Here is a 19238-nt window from a genome sequence, read left to right as displayed (position 1 = left end):
TGCATGCGAAAACTTCTCCACTTATCCCCACCCTACCACAGCCTACACCCAGCTCGCCCCTTTATTAAAAACTAACCTCCCTCACCTCTGGAGAAACGCACACAGGCAGGCTCACTTGTACAGGAGGACTTGAAACGTACGGATGAGTCGAAAGTGTGGCAACTCCTTCGATGGACCAACTTCACTGAGGCCTCAGTCGATCCCCGCTGTGACTAGATAACCCTCAAGGCGGTGCGATCCACCCACAACCCTTTTTTAAAAACACTTTGTAAGAAGATTTCATATCGAGCCTTATTGTTTGTTAACTCCTCTCGGTCGTCTGTTCTTATTTATTATTACTCATCCGCATTGTGTTTCCTCAGTTTCAGAGCTGAAGCCCCAGTTTGCTCCTATGAATGTAGCAATGCTCCTCATGTCTGAGTTTGTCCCGTCTACGCTCCCAACACAGGTTCCACCATTAGTTTTCATGGCAAATGCGAAGGAACCGAAGAGTTTTCTTTCATCCTACATGTAGTTGATACTTTAAGTAGAAATGCTTTTTTTTCTCTATGTGATTTAGTCATTTATGCACAATGCAAATCATGTTGCTGTTTTATTCCTGCTCTTCCCATTGAATCTTCTGATCTTGTAACAATGATGTACAGTCTGAGTACTTATAAACTATTTTTATCACAATATTATTTATTGCTTACTTTCAATAAAATACTGAAACTTATTTTCCACTGCAGATAAAAAGACTGAAGCTTGTCTTTTCAAGAATCTCTTGCCTGTTCCCGTCCTACTTTTGGTGTCTTGGTGGTTTTCTCAGACAGCCTACTCGTTGAGTCCGACTGCATTTTGTCATGTCAGTCATGTGGCAATAGGCAGCATCTAGTCTCATCTGTCGTGTCGGGCAGCGTCGCTGTGATGAGGGGTCAGAAACGCTCTATTTGATGGGTCCCTAATTTCTGAAAGAAATTCCCAGACGTTTCCTGGAAAGATCTGTGTAATTTGGTACTAATCAAAGGGAACATGGAGACATTGTTCAGTCTGTACACTTTAAATAAATAAAGTCCAGTTTTTAGTCAGTGCAGAGCCGTACTTTTTAGGAACACCACATTTTCCACATTTTCTAGGTAGTGCCAAATTGCATTGTTCTTTCTAGGGAAGTTCCTGGGAAATTACAGTACCTCTATAGTTTTTTATGATCTTATAACATTTTATCAAAGGGTGTTTAATGTTGGGTTTTGACACTGATAAACAGAAAACGGCCCTTTTCATATCAAAGTGAAAACTCCTCTCTACAAAGTGATGAATTAATGCAAGAGGTTAGTGAGTATTGTGGGTGCTTTTTGTTCCACTATCTCTGTGGGCATTGCCATTTTTTTTATTCCACTGCACATCCTACACGTGAGGAATAAAGCTCTTGAAATCTTAAAATATGTCTATCAGCTGTGATGAAATGATTTAATTACATCAGTGTCTCTGGTGTTTTTACAGTCCACTAACCTTTATCAAGCTGGAAACTGATATTCCACATCTGACCAAAGAAACACAGAAATGAACTAAATAGTATTTCTAAAATCCTTGTTTGTAAATTGCTAACCTCTTTGATATAAAACCCGAGGCCACAAAACTATATATATATATATATATATATATATATATATAATGTATAAAAGGAGAAAAGTAGGAGTTTCCCATCAAATTTAAATATTTACAGAAAAAACCTCCACCCCCCGCCCACCTGTGACGTCAGCGCTGGCGGAGAACGGGATACTGGGAGAGCCGGAAGAGCCGCGGAGAGCGAGCCAGCAGATCCCAGTAACGATACCGTTTCTCCAGCAGAGCTCGAGGTGTCAGCGGGCTACATCCATCAGGGGGACTTCCACGCTTGACTTCAGACTCTGGCCGGAGCTACCTTTGCCGTGGACGGTGAGTATCCACACGTCAGAGTCTACCTGTGAGGAGCTCGCGCTGAGTAAGGCATGTTAGCTTTAGCCAGCTAGCTAACTGGAAAGCTGGAACAGGAAATGCCACAGCCGGGCAGACACAGCCGCCACTATTCTGATGTTGGAGCTAAATGAGGCACATTTGTTTTTTATACCGCCGCTCGTCTGCTAACGTTAAACCACCATGTGTCGACGTTACCGTTAACGAGGTGGACATCCTGTCCCCGGAGCCTGTCCGCTGGTGAGAACATGAAACACGATACGCAGACAATTGTGTCAGCGCTGCCATTCAGCTGGTGTGCAGAAAAAACACGCGAATGTTTAATGAACTGCGTTTTAATGAGGAAGCTACACTGACATCTTCGGAGAGGACAGTCTTTATTTATATGTGGCCTGGCCTACTTTGACCGACATTATAAGCTAGGTTAACGTCAAACGAGCTAACTTATGTCCCCTCACGGAAATAAGGTAACTGCATCGGGATGACTCCGCTCTACCAGCTGCTACCTGCGATCCAGGCTTCGTTTAACAGCCCACAGTCCCGACAAATTCAGCCGTTAAAGACTGACCGTTTGGGGATTTGGCTGTGAGCAGCAGATGGGTGTGGCTGTGTTGTCATGTAACCAGCACACTAAAAGTTGTGACTTGCCAGTCTGCTTCCTGGTCTGAGGACGTCTTCTGGTCTGGCTCCTGAGGTGAAGGAGCCACGTCTCCTGCCGCCTCTGATTGGACACAGATGCTGATTGACCACATCGCGCTGAGTCAGGAATTAGGATTAGAGCAGAAAGCTTTGGCTCCAGGCAGATGGCAGATCACTGGAGATCACTGGAGATCACTGGAGATCACCCAGAACCAGCCAAACCAACACACTATATACATCATTTAGCTCTGCAGCGTGGCGCCTCATCATCAGATACAAGCTGAATAAAGATTCAGAGACAGTTCATCATGGAGAATGACCTGAAAGATTAACCCATTACTCGCATGTTCTTAAGTGTATCGAGGCTGTGAAGTGATCCCTTTGTAATGTGACTCACATGTAAGTGGAGCTGAACCGATGAGTCGATTCATTCGTTCATTACTGATAATGAACTATCTTAATAGGTGATACTTCTTTTTTTTTTTTCCAGCTGCTCAATCGTGAGGATTTTCTGCTTTTCTCTTATTTCTCGTGATTGTGAATTTGAATGTTTTAGGGTTTTGGACCGTTGTCATTTGAAGACAATAATTGTCCCTAAATGTAAGAACAAAATCCACAGTCCTTGTTCTTTGCTAGCATGCATTCTTGAAGTTCTGCTGAAGCTAATATGATGGGTCAGTAGTCTAATTTAGCCTGAAGCCTCATATTAGCTTTGGCTGAACTTCAGAATTCATGTTTGTAAGGAAAGACAACTGTGGATTTTGTCCTCCATCTTTTACACAGGAGTCTTGTTAGCAAGGGATCATTTCACGTCCAGTATGGACAGGAGGACAATGACAGCGACCAATAACTCTTTCAGTAGTATCGATTAATCTGCTGATTATTTTATCCATTAACCAGGTGTCAGAAAAGTCAGTCATGTCAGTCAAATGACCCAAAGATATTCAGTTTACAATGATATGAAATGGGAAATAAACAGTAAACCCTCACATAGAGAAGCTGGAAGCAGATAATGGTGGTCTTCTTCTTTTGTGATTGATAAATGACTAAAATGATTAATCACTTATCAAAAAATTAATTTGACTAATTTATTAATCAACTAATTTTCCCTGCTGTACATGCGATGATGATAGATCTGAGAAATCTCAACCTTTTGGGACACAAAACTGCAGTAAATGGTCTAAACAAAAGGTCAGCTGTCTAAGCTGTTCCCGGAGCTTTCCAGCGTTTCCCACGGCCTTCTTCAGCTTTGAAATAAATCTGAGTTTATCTGTAAAGACATGTCCTTGAATCTGGTTCCTCTGCCGGCATGAAGTATGTTTTTCTCATGTTAAGTTGTCTTGTTTTTCAGTGTGAGTTGCACTAAAAATGTGGAAGGCAGCAGCAGGACAGTCAGTCAGTGTGGCTGTAAATGACGAAGGGGACGACTGGGAGACGGACCCAGACTTTGAGGTACCTGTGCACTCTTCTTCCTCCCTCCGTTTCCCCTTTAGTCCTCCTCACTCCACTGCTGCTGCATGCTGTACAGATTATAAACCCCCCCTGAGGGAAACCGTGATATTGGGCTATATAAATAAAAACTTTGACTTGAAAGTTCTGCTCCATCCTTCACTCTCCTCATCATCCTTTCTTTCCATTTGCCATTAAACTTTTTTTGTGTTTTCTAGAATGACGTATCAGAGAAGGAGCAGCGCTGGGGGGCCAAGACGGTCTCGGGCTCAGGACATCAGGAGCACATAGAGTGAGGAAGCGAATCGTTTTTACCTTTTGGTATTAAATGCATCGTGGAAATGTGACTCCTAACTCTGTCCTTCCCTGGCGTAGTATCCACCGGCTGCGTGAGACGGTGTCGACGGAGCACACCAGCTTGAAGCAGAAGGAGCTGGACACCATGCCCAAGGCCTCGCATGGATACGGAGGAAAGTTTGGAGTGCAGCAGGACCGCATGGACAAGGTAAGAGGGACCACAGGACTTGTGCTCATTGCTTTCATATTTTGCTTTAAAGAGCTGTGTTCCAGATTTATCGCTGAATTGCACTGAAGAAGTGATGATGCTGCAAAAGTAATATTGAAGCTGACCACAACAACCTCACCTCAAGGGCCATTTAGTAGCTGTTCTGGAGCTTTCATCAGCAGATCCACCTGCTACCTATCTGCCCTTGAGGTGAGACTGAAGTGCTGTTTCCCAAATTCTCACAATCATTGTAAGTCCATTTGAAGAAGGGGCATCCTTAAGATGTCTTCAAATACTGCAGTTACTGTAAACTGTCTCGCACAAGGTGAGATTTAAAAGTGTGCAGCCTGAGCCTCGTAATAATAACTATTTCACTGTATTCTGATATTCGCGTCCAGCAGGAAATCATTTAGTCATGACCGGTAACGTACATGCGGTCAAACACTTATCTCTCTGGTTCCAGTTATATTAGGCTGTAGCTCTCATTGTTGACTGTAACTTGATCTCTAGATCAATGATGTGTGTATCAGTTCATCACCACAGTGGAGTCTGTGCCACCAACACAGACCACAGATCAATCTACACAATGATGTTTTTTTGCCACTTCATTCTGAACGTCTTGCCTGTGTACGGCGGTTCCACAGCGAAGTCCACGTTAGCTCTGCTGTAGTTGAGGCCTCCCCTACAGCTGAACCTGAATAGAAACCAGCTTGCTAGATCCTGGTTTGTGTTACTAAAATACGCTTTTCATTTTTACAAACCTAAATGACCTCAGAGTCCTTTGAGCCTCTGCAGCAGTTTCTCACATGTTCCTCCCTGTCTGTGTGTGTGTGTGTGTTAGTGTGAACAGGCTGAGTCAGTTGTGACCGTTTCACACTCGATAATCTTTCTTGGCACGCCGCTCTGTCCATCCACACCTTTCTCTCTCTGGGCCGCGGTCAGTGCGGCATGAATGTGATGACCGAGCACTGTTTACACCACATTGTGTGCATCTGTGATGAGTCAGATGTCACCACCTCAAACTGTGTTTCCAGCTGTGCTGCTCTTTTCACGACCCCTCCCTCAGATGTTCCCTTATAGCCCTTTTTATATAATTGTGTCTTTTCTGTGTTTCTTGACAGTCTGCTGTGGGTCATGACTACCAGAGCATGTTGTCTAAGCACTGCTCCCAGACGGACACCTCCAAGGGCTTTGGAGGGAAGTTTGGAGTGCAAGCTGACCGTGTTGACCAGGTATTTCCTGTGGCTGCTGTCCACCAATCAACAATGCTGACAACATCTGGATTTAAAACATGATATTTGGTGATTTTTGTTGATGTGTGAAAAGGAAATGACTCACCCCTGGGCTGAGACGGGTCCAGAATATGTTCAGTATCAACACATTTTAAGGTTTCGTTAGTTTGCAGGATAGAAGCAACAGTTAATTGACAGTATCCCACAAAGTAATCGAATCCGCTGCTTCAGTGCCTCTGAAAAAGCTGTCCAAAGTTGCTGTTTTGCACCACAGTGTTGATGAACGCTCGGCTGAAAGTGTAGCTGGTTCTAAATGGATCAAATATAAAAACTGATATATTCTTTTCTGTTATTGTTGTATTGCGTACTTCAAACTCAACTTGTGAGTCTAATTGCAATTGATAATGACTGATGGGGTAAAACAATCACATACGGGGGTGAGAGGGGTAAGAAGTCGGTGGAATAATTGTGTTGCTTCTCTCATTCCAGTCAGCTGTTGGCTTCGAGTATGCCGGGAAGACGGAGAAACATGCTTCGCAGAGAGGTGATGTCTCAACTTGTTGTCTTTTTGCACGTCTGCTGCAGCCGCAGATCACCTGTAGTTCAGTTTGACAGACTTCTCTGAATACATCCCAGTAATACGCCTCCTTGTCTGGGACATGGAACTAACTTCCTTATTCGGTGGACACATTAGTAATACATTTCTAAATTCACCATCTATTTTTACCCTTTTTATCAGCCTGTTAGCCTGTTTTGTCAACAGCGTAAGCTTTCTAAATTGCCTGCAGGAGACACATTTTCCATGCACAAACAGTTTGATGAGCATCTGGCTGGTGGCCAGCTGTACCATGTGCTCTCCTGTTGTGCTGATCAGAAGCTGCCTGATCTCTGGTCTGCCAGGATCCTACTGTACAGACGGACCATGTTTGGAAAATGTGTACTTGGCTAATTAAGCTGTTGTTTTGTGTTTGTTTTCCTGGCATATTATAAGTTACAGTGCAGTTTGTAAGCGTTATGAAAGTGGCTTTTATTTGTTTTTTTTTGGGCTCTGTGCTCCAGCACATTGGATTTGAGGTCAAAGCCAACTTTCAGCTGTAAAGGTATTTGAGTGTGTTACACATTCAGATTAAAGCTGAAATCAGCACTTTAACCTCATACCACTCATAACACGTACACACTGCGCTGTTACAGGATGAACAGTGACCCCAGTGGCTCTGGGAGTCCACTCTGGCTTCTTCGCCTTGCTTCTAGTATTTTAAGGCTGCATTCAAGACGCCACACTGCCATCACCTTTGTGTTGCGTTCATCCCCTCCAGAATACCCTGCACAGAAGTGCAGAACATTTGCCCAATTCCAAATGTTCCTCTGTAGAGTCACAGTCAGCAGCGGCGCAGATATCCTTCTTTTTGCACCACCTGCACGACAACACATGGTCTAAGTGTCTCCTTAAAGAAACCGCATTTAAAAGCAGCATGATGTGATTGTTTGATAATGACAGCAGTGAATATATCTCAAGTGTTTACATTCTGTCTGAGCTCTGGCTACTGCCAGTAAACGTCAATGACCAATTTGGAATTGGGCTGCTTCGTGACCACTGCTTCCATGCTGCTTCACCCTGACCTTTGACCCCCCCCCCTGCTTTGCTGTGTAGACTACACCGCTGGGTTTGGGGGGCGATACGGAGTGCAGGCAGACCGCGTCGACCAGAGCGCAATGGGCTTCGATTACCAGGCCAAAACCGAGAAACACGAGTCCCAGAAAGGTGTGTCTGGATTTCCTGCCGTGCGGCATTCCCATTAACCCGGAGAGACGTGGAGAAAATGTGGCTAATGGAGACACACACACACACACACACACACACACACACACACACACACACACACACACACAGAGTGCAGCTCTGCGCAGGTCCAGACAAATCATGTTATTTTGCATTTCTTCCTCTTCCTTCATTCCTCAGCCTTTGCTTGCTTATGTGAGGTCCTTTTAGCTCTCAGTTGCATGTGTGATGTGATGTTTGTTTGCCTCAGTGTCAAATAATACATTTTTATTATAGTGTTTATATGGCACACACAATACATCTGCCTACTTTAAGAACTCTGGGGGTCTTTTTGGACGTAGGTGGCCATTTCCTTTCTGAAATGCTGTCTCCTTGAATGCGTTCCCGCTCCCTCCTCATCTCAGATTTCATCTCAGATCGGCACAGACCTGCCAGCGCCTTCTGGTCTGCGGCTTGGGCATGACCCAGCTGGTTTTCTGGGGGAGTGGGATATTTTAATTTATATGCTTTTTCCTTTTAAACATGTCCTTTGTTGTGGAGGTATCGGGTTTTCTTCCAGTTCACTTCTTCTTTTTCTTGTTAAAATGGCAGATATACCACTCTGAAATATGCTCACATTACTTTGGGCTCTTAGTTTATGTGTCATATGTAAAATGTACACTTTGACTTAAAGAGACTAAACAACATGTCACCATGAGACCTTAGATAAACTGTAGTGACTCAAAATACATACACAAGAGAAACAACGGGAGAATATATTGTTGGTTTACACCAAAGTCAATGAAGACTCCTCCTGCTCCACCTCTTCCTGTCTTAACTTTAACTTTTCTCCCCCCCCCCACCCCCTCTGCTCCGGACACCGGCAGATTATGCCAAGGGCTTTGGCGGCAAGTTTGGTGTTGAGACCGACAAGGTGGACAAGAGTGCTGTGGGCTTTGAGTACCAGGGCAAAACAGAGAGGCACGAGTCACAGAAAGGTCGGTATCAGCACAACAACAGCACATGCTACACATCACATTCTCCAGTAACTCAAGTGGGACTGTTATCCAATGAATTTGCTTGTTTTATGTGTTTGTGTGAAAATGTCTTTATATCTTTAAACTCTGAAATATTGGTGCCAGTGTGTGATGATAATGTATTGCCAGAGAACGTTCTGTAATATTGGTAAAAGTGAATCAAGTACATTTAACAGGAGAACATATCACAGTATTACCATCTGTGTATTGTTAATGTGTTTGATGTGTAGTGGTTTCCATTTCGGCCAGTTGACCTTCTGTTTCCATGTAGTAATATTCCCAACTACAGTTCTTATTGTCTGTTTATGAAGATGCAGAAGAACAACAACCGCCTAACCATCAAATTACCATCTGTTTGTCTCCAAGTCATCAGCATCTCTACTGGCAGCCTCATGTCTGTCCTGACTTACAGACTTACAGCCTCGTGTCTGTCCTGACTTGCAGCCTTGTGTCTGTCCTGACTTACAGACTTACAGCCTCGTGTCTGTCCTGACTTGCAGCCTCGTGTCTGTCCTGACTTGCAGCCTCGTGTCTGTCCTGACTTACAGACTTACAGCCTCATGTCTGTCCTGACTTGCAGCCTCGTGTCTGTCCTGACTTACAGACTTACAGCCTCGTGTCTGTCCTGACTTGCAGCCTCATGTCTGTCCTGACTTACAGACTTACAGTCTCATGTCTGTCCTGACTTACAGTCTCATGTCTATCCTGACTTACAGACTTACAGTCTCATGTCTGTCCTAACTTGCAGTCTCATGTCTGTCCTGACTTACAGACTTACAGTCTCGTGTCTGTCCTGACTTGCAGTCTCATGTCTGTCCTGACTTACAGTCTCATGTCTGTCCTGACTTGCAGCCTCATGTCTGTCCTGACTTACAGACTTACAGTCTCATGTCTGTCCTGACTTACAGCCTCGTGTCTGTCCTGACTTACAGTCTCATGTCTGTCCTGACTTGCAGCCTCATGTCTGTCCTGACTTACAGACTTACAGTCTCGTGTCTGTCCTGACTTGCAGTCTCATGTCTGTCCTGACTTACAGTCTCATGTCTGTCCTGACTTGCAGCCTCATGTCTGTCCTGACTTACAGACTTACAGTCTCATGTCTGTCCTGACTTACAGCCTCGTGTCTGTCCTGACTTACAGTCTCATGTCTGTCCTGACTTGCAGCCTCATGTCTGTCCTGACTTACAGACTTACAGTCTCATGTCTGTCCTGACTTGCAGCCTCATGTCTGTCCTGACTTACAGACTTACAGTCTCATGTCTGTCCTGACTTACAGCCTCGTGTCTGTCCTGACTTAGTCTCATGTCTGTCCTGACTTGCAGCCTCATGTCTGTCCTGACTTACAGACTTACAGTCTCATGTCTGTCCTGACTTACAGACTTACAGTCTCATGTCTGTCCTGACTCGCAGTCTCGTGTCTGTCCTGACTTACAGACTTACAGTCTCGTGTCTGTCCTGACTTGCAGTCTCATGTCTGTCCTGACTTACAGTCTCATGTCTGTCCTGACTTGCAGCCTCATGTCTGTCCTGACTTACAGACTTACAGTCTCATGTCTGTCCTGACTTGCAGCCTCATGTCTGTCCTGACTTACAGACTCATGTCTGTCCTGACTTGCAGCCTCATGTCTGTCCTGACTTACAGACTTACAGTCTCATGTCTGTCCTGACTTACAGCCTCGTGTCTGTCCTGACTTACAGTCTCATGTCTGTCCTGACTTGCAGCCTCATGTCTGTCCTGACTTACAGACTTACAGTCTCATGTCTGTCCTGACTTACAGCCTCGTGTCTGTCCTGACTTACAGACTTACAGTCTCATGTCTGTCCTGACTTACAGACTTACAGTCTCATGTCTGTCCTGACTTACAGTCTCGTGTCTGTCCTGACTTACAGACTTACAGTCTCATGTCTGTCCTGACTTACGGTCTCATGTCTGTCCTGACTTACAGACTTACAGCCTTGTGTCTGTCCTGACTTACAGTCTCATGTCTGTCCTGACTTACAGTCTCATGTCTGTCCTGACTTACAGACTTACAGCCTTGTGTCTGTCCTGACTTACAGTCTCATGTCTGTCCTGACTTACAGACTTACAGCCTTGTGTCTGTCCTGACTTACAGTCTCATGTCTGTCCTGACTTACAGACTTACAGTCTCGTGTCTGTCCTGACTTACAGTCTCATGTCTGTCCTGACTTACAGACTTACAGCCTTGTGTCTGTCCTGACTTACAGTCTCATGTCTGTCCTGACTTACAGACTTACAGTCTCGTGTCTGTCCTGACTTACAGACTTACAGTCTCATGTCTGTCCTGACTTACAGTCTCATGTCTGTCCTGACTTACAGTCTCATGTCTGTCCTGACTTGTCTGGACTCTCAGTTGCAACACAGCAGAGCAGCTTTACCTGTAGCGTCTTGTCAGACACACCTGCGCAGACTTTGCTGCCTGGTTGGCCCACTGCAGCTTATAGATACAGGCTGGCGTCAAAGGCGTAGATGACCTCGAGCATTCCCCACAATGCACCAGGCTGTGTTTGCATATGTGGTGCGGGCTGTGATAACTGGGTCACATGCTCTGATAACAGGGGCAGACATTTTAATTCAGCAGTGTTAAAACAGCCTGTGCAAAAGACACAGTGACAGTGACTTCAGACATTAGTGACATTATTGTCTGTCTGTGTTCCTGCAGACTATGTGAAGGGCTTTGGGGGAAAGTTTGGTGTGCAGACGGACAGACAGGATAAGTCGGCGCTGGGATGGGACCACCAGGAGAAACTACAGCTCCACGAGTCCCAGAAAGGTACTGCTTCTGATTTGGTTTCTGTGGGTTTTGGGAGACACACAATGTGTTTGAGCAGGACTCGTCCAAAACATATACAGGCATGGAGGGGGATGTCCCTACCCATATATCGTATCATTAGTGTTCAAGTATACTGTTAATGCTTCCATTTATCAGACGAATGATGCCAAAGCCGATGGTTTCAGCTTTAATGTTCACAACCGGAGAGAAGAATCGACACCAGCTGATCACCTTCATCATCTTCAGCTGAAGCTTGTCAGTGTTTATAAAAACGAAAGGAGTCATTGAAAATATGTCTGATTTAGTAAGAAGCGTAAAGGTCTAAATAATAATCCATAAATGATGGATGATGATGATGATGATGAAAAAGGAATTTCCCTGTTTCTCACTACAAATGTAAAATGGACATTTTTACAGAAGAAAGGTGAACGCCTGCTCAGAGCTTCTTTATATTTCCTTTGTTCAAAATCTTTCTTCAGCTGTGTCAAGTTTCTCTTGTTGCACATCAAACCCTCCGTTTGACTTTGCTAGAACTTTGAACGGGGAGAGTATTCACCAAACTTTGAGTTTAGCACACACTGTGTGTAAAACCTTACTTCCTCCCCAGCCCCCACTTCAGCTCTGATGTGGTTTTATTGTGGCTTTGGATGTGGTCTTTCAAAGGTTGACAACTTCCTCTATCGGAGCCTGTTTTTTCACCCGCAGATGGAGGAAGTGAAACCACAGCTCAGATTTACATTTGCATGTCAGGCCTCTAGCTTATGCTCTCAGTCAGAGTAACTTAGAATAAATGCAGTGTTGCTGGCTTATCTAAATGGTCAAAACTAAAAGCCCTTTATTCTTTTTTAGATGAGCAGATAGACAAAGTTTCCATTCGCCGCCAGTCTGTTTTCTTTGAATAGAATGTGTTGGTGTTCAACACATCTGTTACTTGTACGTCACCTGTAAATGCAATATTTTATTCTCTGTAGCCTTTTTTTTACCAGTAACTACTTCCAATGTGTATCTCCACACACTATGACGACCAGCTTCTCGCCCCACTTAGGGAGGTATCTCTAAGAATATGTACATTTTGCAATGTTTAGTCACTTTTTGGTACCTTTTTTGGTCTCTTCTTGAATGAAACTGTTCGTCCTGCCCACTCCGCGTTATAAACAGCCTTCATAATGGGCCAGGTTTCATGTAAATATCCTACTATACAAGCAGAAAAAGTAAAATGTCTTCCTGTAACATGAGCCATAAATGACTAAATCATACAAAGTTTAAATTCTAGTTCATGTGATGTGTACTTACACTTTTATATAGCTTTTTTTTATATAGCTGCACTTATGCTCTAAAAATATGTACAACTTGGCATTTTCAGCGTGGTTGACATTGTGTCGACCGACCTCGTTTGAAAGACCACGCATCCACAGAAAAGCAGCCAGTCACTAAATGTCACAAGCATGACGGGGGGGCCGGTAAAGAAATGAGCCAGAAATAGAAACCAGGTACAGAGGAAGGAAGGATTCATGTTGTGAGGAGAGGAAGTGAGTGTCTGCACAGACCAGCGTCCACACAGGAGGAGCCAGGAAGCCGACCTGCTGAGGAGCTGTGACCATGTTTAGAAAGAGCTCTGCAGTGATTTTAATCGCAGGAATTTCTCACCAACATCATGTGAAGCAGAACGAACATTTTAAAGGTTTTCCCCCAAAATGTCCTCTTTTAAAACCATGATGTGTCTCCTTCGTGCCACCGAGAGTTTATGAATCCTGAAAGGCCTGCCCAGTGTGCCATTGTCTCTATGTTTGTCTATTTATATGTGTGTGTGGATATATATATATATGTGTGTGTTTGTCTGTCCGTGTGTGTGTGTGTTATGTTGCAGACTATAAGCGTGGGTTTGGAGGGCAGTATGGGGTAGAGGTGGAGAGGCAGGACCAGTGTGCCCTGGGCTATGAGCACAAGGAGAACCTGGCCAAGCACGAGTCCCAGAAAGGCACAGATACTCCCCTGAACACAACACCCTACCCCACCTCCCATCCCAAACCCCCTCTCCTGATCCTTACCCACCCTTCTCCAGAAAAAAAAAAACACCACTTGCTCCGAGCTTGATACTCTGTCCTTCGCACCTCCTCATCCTCAGTAACGGCTGTTTTCTTTTGAGTGACGGACACACCTTTCTTTCCTGACAGATGCACCCTTTGTGTCAGATAACCTCCACGACCCCCGGCCCCTCAACCCCCTCCCTGTTACACGCCCCGCCACCTCTGCAGCACCAACCGATTAACAGGAACATTGTAGATCAGCTCAGTTTGCTCAGTCTGCTCACCCAAATTACCGAAAACACACGGAGGTGAAAGGAAACGATTTTCCATTTTCTACCAAAGTTCATCAGCTGATGAGTGGAATTGTAAATGTTTCATCTTTTCTGAGCACTATAAACGCATAATATAATAACAACATGATAAATATGATAAAACGTCTACATGTCATCAGGGCAGAGTGGGAACATGGACTTATTCTGCTTCCTTTAGCTACAGTCTAACCACACAGTTAAGATGCTGTGTCTGACGATGGCTGTCCATCTCTGAGTGACGTGAAGTCAGTAGTTAATATTTGTATTTTCCTGTGAAGCAGTTGTTGGTGTCGCGTCCGTGCTGCTCAGGTGAAGCAAATGTCTGATCCTAGTCTTCTTTTTGCTGCTATTGTTGTTTTATTTGTTTTTTTTATCACCAGCACTCAACTGGAATGACCAGACTTCATTTTGGGCCAGGTGATGTCAGTCAGCACGCAGCTGAATATAAATATCCTACAAAACCAAAGTTAGACGTAGAACTGTAGAGGTGCTCCTGTGGCATGACCAGCACATTACTACAGTAATGAGGTTAATGTGGTGTGTAGTCACAGTATCCATCCGCGACTGTATATCACCTCGGCCCCTCCACCCCCTCGATCACCCCCCTCCCCCTCCGCTGTCTCTAGCAATGCCATGACGCTGTTTGTTTGCTTATGCATTCATTTTGTGCATGAAGTGGTGCGGCCACAGTGCCTCCTGCTGTGCAGACACATGGCTGATGTTCACTGCAGAGACTGAGCTCAACTGTCTGGCTTACATTAAGATCAGCTGTCTGCCTTCAGTTTGTTTTTATTTCTCCTCTCTACAGGTTTGCATGAGCTCATCAGCCCGTCCTCTGATCCCAGCAGTTCTTCTGTTTGTCGGTTTCTGTGAAACCAACCGCAGTCTGCTTCATCTGAACTTCAGCAGACCAGAGAAGGCTCTAATGCCGTAGTGAAGTACCCTGAAGAGACTAAGAGAAACCAAATAGTCCCGTAGTTGTTTATGGTCTGCTCTGGAAAACGAGTTCTGGTGATGCCGACTGCGGTTGAGTCATTAATGTAAACAGAAACTGACCCTGACGTGTCTCCTGTTTGTTACCAGATTATTCGAAAGGATTTGGAGGGAAATTTGGAGTCCAGAATGACCGGATGGATAAGGTAAGTGTGTTGTGTGTTTTTGTGTATTAAGTGTGTAGAGCTCCGTCTCACACCTTTATCCCTCTGGTCGACAGAGTGCAGGGACCTTTGATGAAGTGGAGAAGCCGAGCCCATCGTACCAGAAAACCAAACCTGTGGAGGCCGGTGAGCATTCGTTACCGTGGGCTGTGTTTGAGTAGGAGCTTCAGGCGGCGCGTGAGCTCGTCACGTCACTTCTTCGCTCTGTGTTTTCCTCTCGGCAGCCGGCAGCAGCACAGGAAGCATCAAGGCCCGCTTCGAAAACATCGCCAAGCAGAAGGAGGAGGAGGACAGAAAGAGGGCCGAGGAGGAGCGAGCACGTCGTCAGGCCAAGGAGAAGCAGGAGCAAGAGGAGGCGCGCCGCAAAATCGAAGAGACCGCCAAGGCCCCCTCTCCTGTCCCTGCTGCAAGTCCCAGTCCCACCCCCAGCCCGACTCCACCAGTCCAGCCAGCTGCTGCCCCGACATACCAGGTGAGTCATGGTGGTTTCTACAGTTTGTCTCTGTGCTGTGGCAAAGTGCAACTTTTCAGGTGAGACGCACAAATATTAAGTAAACAAGACTTTGACCTTTTTGAATATTGCAAGTGAAGAATGGATGAAAAGGAGCCTCCACAGATGCCTTGTTTGAAACACGGCTGGTTCATCTTGTTAATGTAGAATAGAGCCTGTCGAGGAAGGTGCATGTTGTGGCCTTTGTAGCTTCACAGTGGGAGTTCATGTCCTACTGTCTGTAGTAGAAGTAAGCTACTAACTAATGACGTCGTGTTACAACATGTAGCAGCACTCTGCAGAAGGAGATCTCACTTTAACGGATTATGTTTGCCTTGTTAGAAGACGGAGGAACCGTCCCACGATGCTGCTGCTGAGAACGGAGAGCAGCTGTATGAGGCGGAGCCACAGAGCCAGGACGCACCGCAGGATCAGGACCAGGATCTCTACCAGAACCCCGAGGAGACTCAAGCAGGAGGTGAGGTGTTGTTGTCTGGATTTCATACGCAAACAGTCAAATGTTTTATTTGATTCAAATGCTTCATACATAACTTGTTAGGATGAATCGCTTATCAAAGTTTTATTTTATTTTTTATTTTTTTCTGTCAGTCAATTAATAATTTCAGCTGGACAGTTATTGCTATTGTAAGAGGTTTTTAAAATATTAAAACATACCGACCCTCATTGATATTGATATGGACAAAATAATAGAAACACCTGTCAGTATAACACAACACAGTTCAACGTTACTACAAACTACGTCCCCCACAATGATCCTACAATCAGTTTCAACACAAACGGCAACATCACAACAACACTGACAGTATCAATACTCCAAGAGGTAAAATACGAGACACAACATTTAAGAAAAACACCTTTTTATAAGAGAAAAAGTCTCTTAGAATTGAAGGAGCCAATGATCTGTAAGATAAATGACTTCATGTAGCCAGAGGCCTCCTGTATCTCCTGCAGTCAGTCTGAAGTCTCTTTACTTGGACTAACGAACCATCACCCTTTTCCAGACGGCCAGCAATACGAGTACAGCGAGGACCTCGGGGTGACGGCGGTGGCCCTGTACGACTACCAAGCAGGTGAGACACCGACGGGAGAATCTCCAGAGTCAGTGGCAAAGTAAATCCAGGCGTTTGCTTTGGGTAGAGTTGAACTTTAACACTGTTCACCTTTTAACGGAGAGCCAGACAGTGTTGGACGTGATGAAAATGATTGTCAGTTGCAGCCCTACAGTCAACACGGCACAACTCAGGAGAGCTGCAACCCAAGATTATTTTCATGATCAATGAATGCTTCCGTCTATAAGATGCAAAGTTGCAAACTGAGATTTCTTTAAATAGTTTTGACCAACCGACAGTGAACAACCCAAAGATAATCAGTTCATTATCACAGAGGAACAACAAAGAACGGCAGCACATCTTCGGTTGAGATGATGAACCACTGAGTTCTGCTTGATAAATGACTGAAATGGATAATCGATTATCAAAATAATAGATTACCTGATTGATTGATTAATTAGAGCTCCTTCGTCATCGATCTGTTTTCTGCCGTTTCAGCCGGCGACGACGAGATATCCTTCGACCCCGATGACATCATCACCAACATCGAGATGATCGACGAGGGCTGGTGGCGAGGCGTGTGCAGAGGTGCCTACGGCCTCTTCCCGGCCAACTACGTGGAGGTCCGGCAATGATGACGCCCGCCGAGACGAGCCCGTGTCCCTGTCCTTGTGCAGAGAAGAGGAAGGAGACATGTTCAACTCCCCGGTCCCTCCCACTCTTTGGTCTTTTCTCTCCTCACCTCATCTTAGTGCTTCGACGCTGTGCGAGACATCCTCACGTCTCATAGCCGGCTTTCTTTCGCTCCTTTTTCCATCCCTCCTCTTCCCGTTCCATCTTCAGATCGCTTTGTTTCTCTCCGTGCAGCAGAAGACAGGGAGGAAGACTTATCTTATAGAATATATAGAAGGCATTATCTGGGCTTAAAAAGGCACAAAGCTTTGCTCTGCACTTCTGCTTTGTAACACTTAAAGCTACAAACTGCAGCGTGGCTGTTCGGCAGCCAGAAGCTGCATTTTGAAGCTTCCCCCCCCCCCCAGATACAGAATTAAGACTTCAGCTTCACATTGATCACATCAGGTGTCGTTGCTTCTTCACATTAGAGAGGAATTGTAGTCTGACCAAAGACCAGAGTAAAGACAGCAATGAGCTTGAAATGTCTCAAATGAGTCTTGTGCACGAGGCTCAGGGTGCTCACTGTGTAGTAGCTCAACCTTAATGTAAGCAGAAGCAGTTAAAAGTGGAAAACGATCCTCCGCTTTGGATTATAATGTATATTGATGACTACATATACTGTCCAGTACATCGAGTGTGGACCAAAAAGCTGATAAAGCCCTTTGCTTCTTGCTCTGTCTGCGTAAAGCGTGCTGTGTTCCCCTCCAGATAGAAGCTGCACTTCCTGGAAAAGGAAAAGGAAGCTTCGTGTTGTACGAATACGTTGGGGTGATTTATAAATGATCCAGAATGAGGTCTCCTCCTCTACTGATGTTGGAAGTGTTCACAGAGTAACGGGGCCGTAATGTCAGAGACGAGCTAAAGCTAAACAAACACTACAGCTCATAGTATTATTTGAATCATCTTCACACATTGTACTGGTTAATTGTTGATATGATGCTTAGAATCATGTACAGAGAGATCATGACTTATGATGCTTTGAGAAATACTAGATTTGAAAACATATTTTTGTTCCCTGTCACTGTGGTTGTCTTTGGACGTGGACGAGACTTGTGTTAATGTGTCTTGCTGCCTGAACGCTCGGGGTTTGTTTTCGTGTCAAAATATGTTGATATGCACATGTGAGGCGTGGCGACATCATGACCTCGCACGCTGCAGACGGCCCGTCGACACGTTGTTCAGGTTTATTCTCCAAACACTAATTATTTCTAACAGACGGCTCGTCTGTGGATCGCAGTCGTGTAGCTTAAACAGGAATGTGTGTGTGAGGGCTTTCATTGAATTCACCGTCGGGGTTTTATAATAAAAAAAAAAGTGACCTTTTTAAATGCATTGTTTTTATCTGTACCTCTGTTTGCTTGAGTCGCATCATTACCTGCCTGATCTTTTTTTTTTTTCTTTTTTTTTAGTTTCAATAAATAAACTATGAATTATAAACTTGTTCTGGGTCGTTATTATTTTAATATCCTCCAGCATCATTTATTTGACTGTTTGACATTTTCTCTCCAGAAACAACGAGGAGGTTGTTGTTGTGCTGATTTTTCTTTTGCCAAACAGAGAAGCTCAATAATTGACATTAACATTTACTTTTTTTTTGTTCTTTCTTTCTTGTGAAAATTAAAATAAGCGCTGCAGCAACATGAAACATGTACATTTACTACATGTACTACAAAATGAGTATTATGCTGCTTTATACTTCTACTCCACTACTTTTAAGAATGAAACGTACAGCTATAGATTCTCGTTACTTTGCAGGTTCAGATTTTACATTGAATACAAACAGTATGATCAATTTAGCAAATATGATTCATTGTTAGAGATTAAAGTTCCTAAAGCACTTTAAATCATCTCCACTTTGACCAGCTACAGGACTAAAATGCTAAATGAAGCGTGCCGAGCAGGACGTCTTACTGCGGGAACAGAAGCTGTCAGCGCCCCCTGGTGGACAAACTACTCTGCACATACCTGTGTCAGAGTAGTGAGGCGGGGCTACACGTCCGCACAGGTGAGAGTGTCACCTGACACCTGAGCCGCCCTGCTTGTGCCTAAATAAACTTGAACTGGGTGTAAACTTTTAATTAGATAGACAGCACATGCTTGTTTTGCTGGATGTTGTTTCACGTCTTTGATATAAAATATCCCTGATAAGACTGGAGAGACAGG

General features: G+C 44.6%; 1 protein-coding gene across 3 annotated transcripts; it reads left to right on the top strand.

Annotated features, from left to right (window-relative positions):
* The first annotated feature begins 1773 nt into the window (after positions 1-1773).
* cttn (cortactin) lies at positions 1774-18512 on the top strand. 3 transcript variants are annotated; one of them, XM_070903037.1, is made up of 16 exons: positions 1774-1914; positions 3923-4023; positions 4239-4312; positions 4396-4525; positions 5647-5757; positions 6247-6301; positions 7409-7519; positions 8404-8514; positions 11235-11345; positions 13213-13323; positions 14767-14822; positions 14897-14966; positions 15065-15312; positions 15673-15808; positions 16353-16421; positions 16899-18512. In XM_070903037.1, the coding sequence occupies exons 2-16, from the start codon at positions 3940-3942 to the stop codon at positions 17033-17035; spliced, it is 1614 nt and encodes a 537-aa protein (XP_070759138.1). In that variant the 5' UTR covers positions 1774-1914; positions 3923-3939; the 3' UTR covers positions 17036-18512. The 3 variants fall into 3 exon arrangements, with proteins under 3 accessions (XP_070759138.1, XP_070759154.1, XP_070759147.1); XM_070903053.1 differs by lacking the exon at positions 7409-7519; XM_070903046.1 differs by lacking the exon at positions 13213-13323.
* Positions 18513-19238: the final 726 nt, after the last annotated feature.

This window comes from Enoplosus armatus, chromosome 1 (assembly GCF_043641665.1).
Source record: "Enoplosus armatus isolate fEnoArm2 chromosome 1, fEnoArm2.hap1, whole genome shotgun sequence".
NCBI lineage: Eukaryota > Metazoa > Chordata > Actinopteri > Centrarchiformes > Enoplosidae > Enoplosus > Enoplosus armatus.
This window is presented reverse-complemented; position numbering and strand designations above follow the sequence as displayed.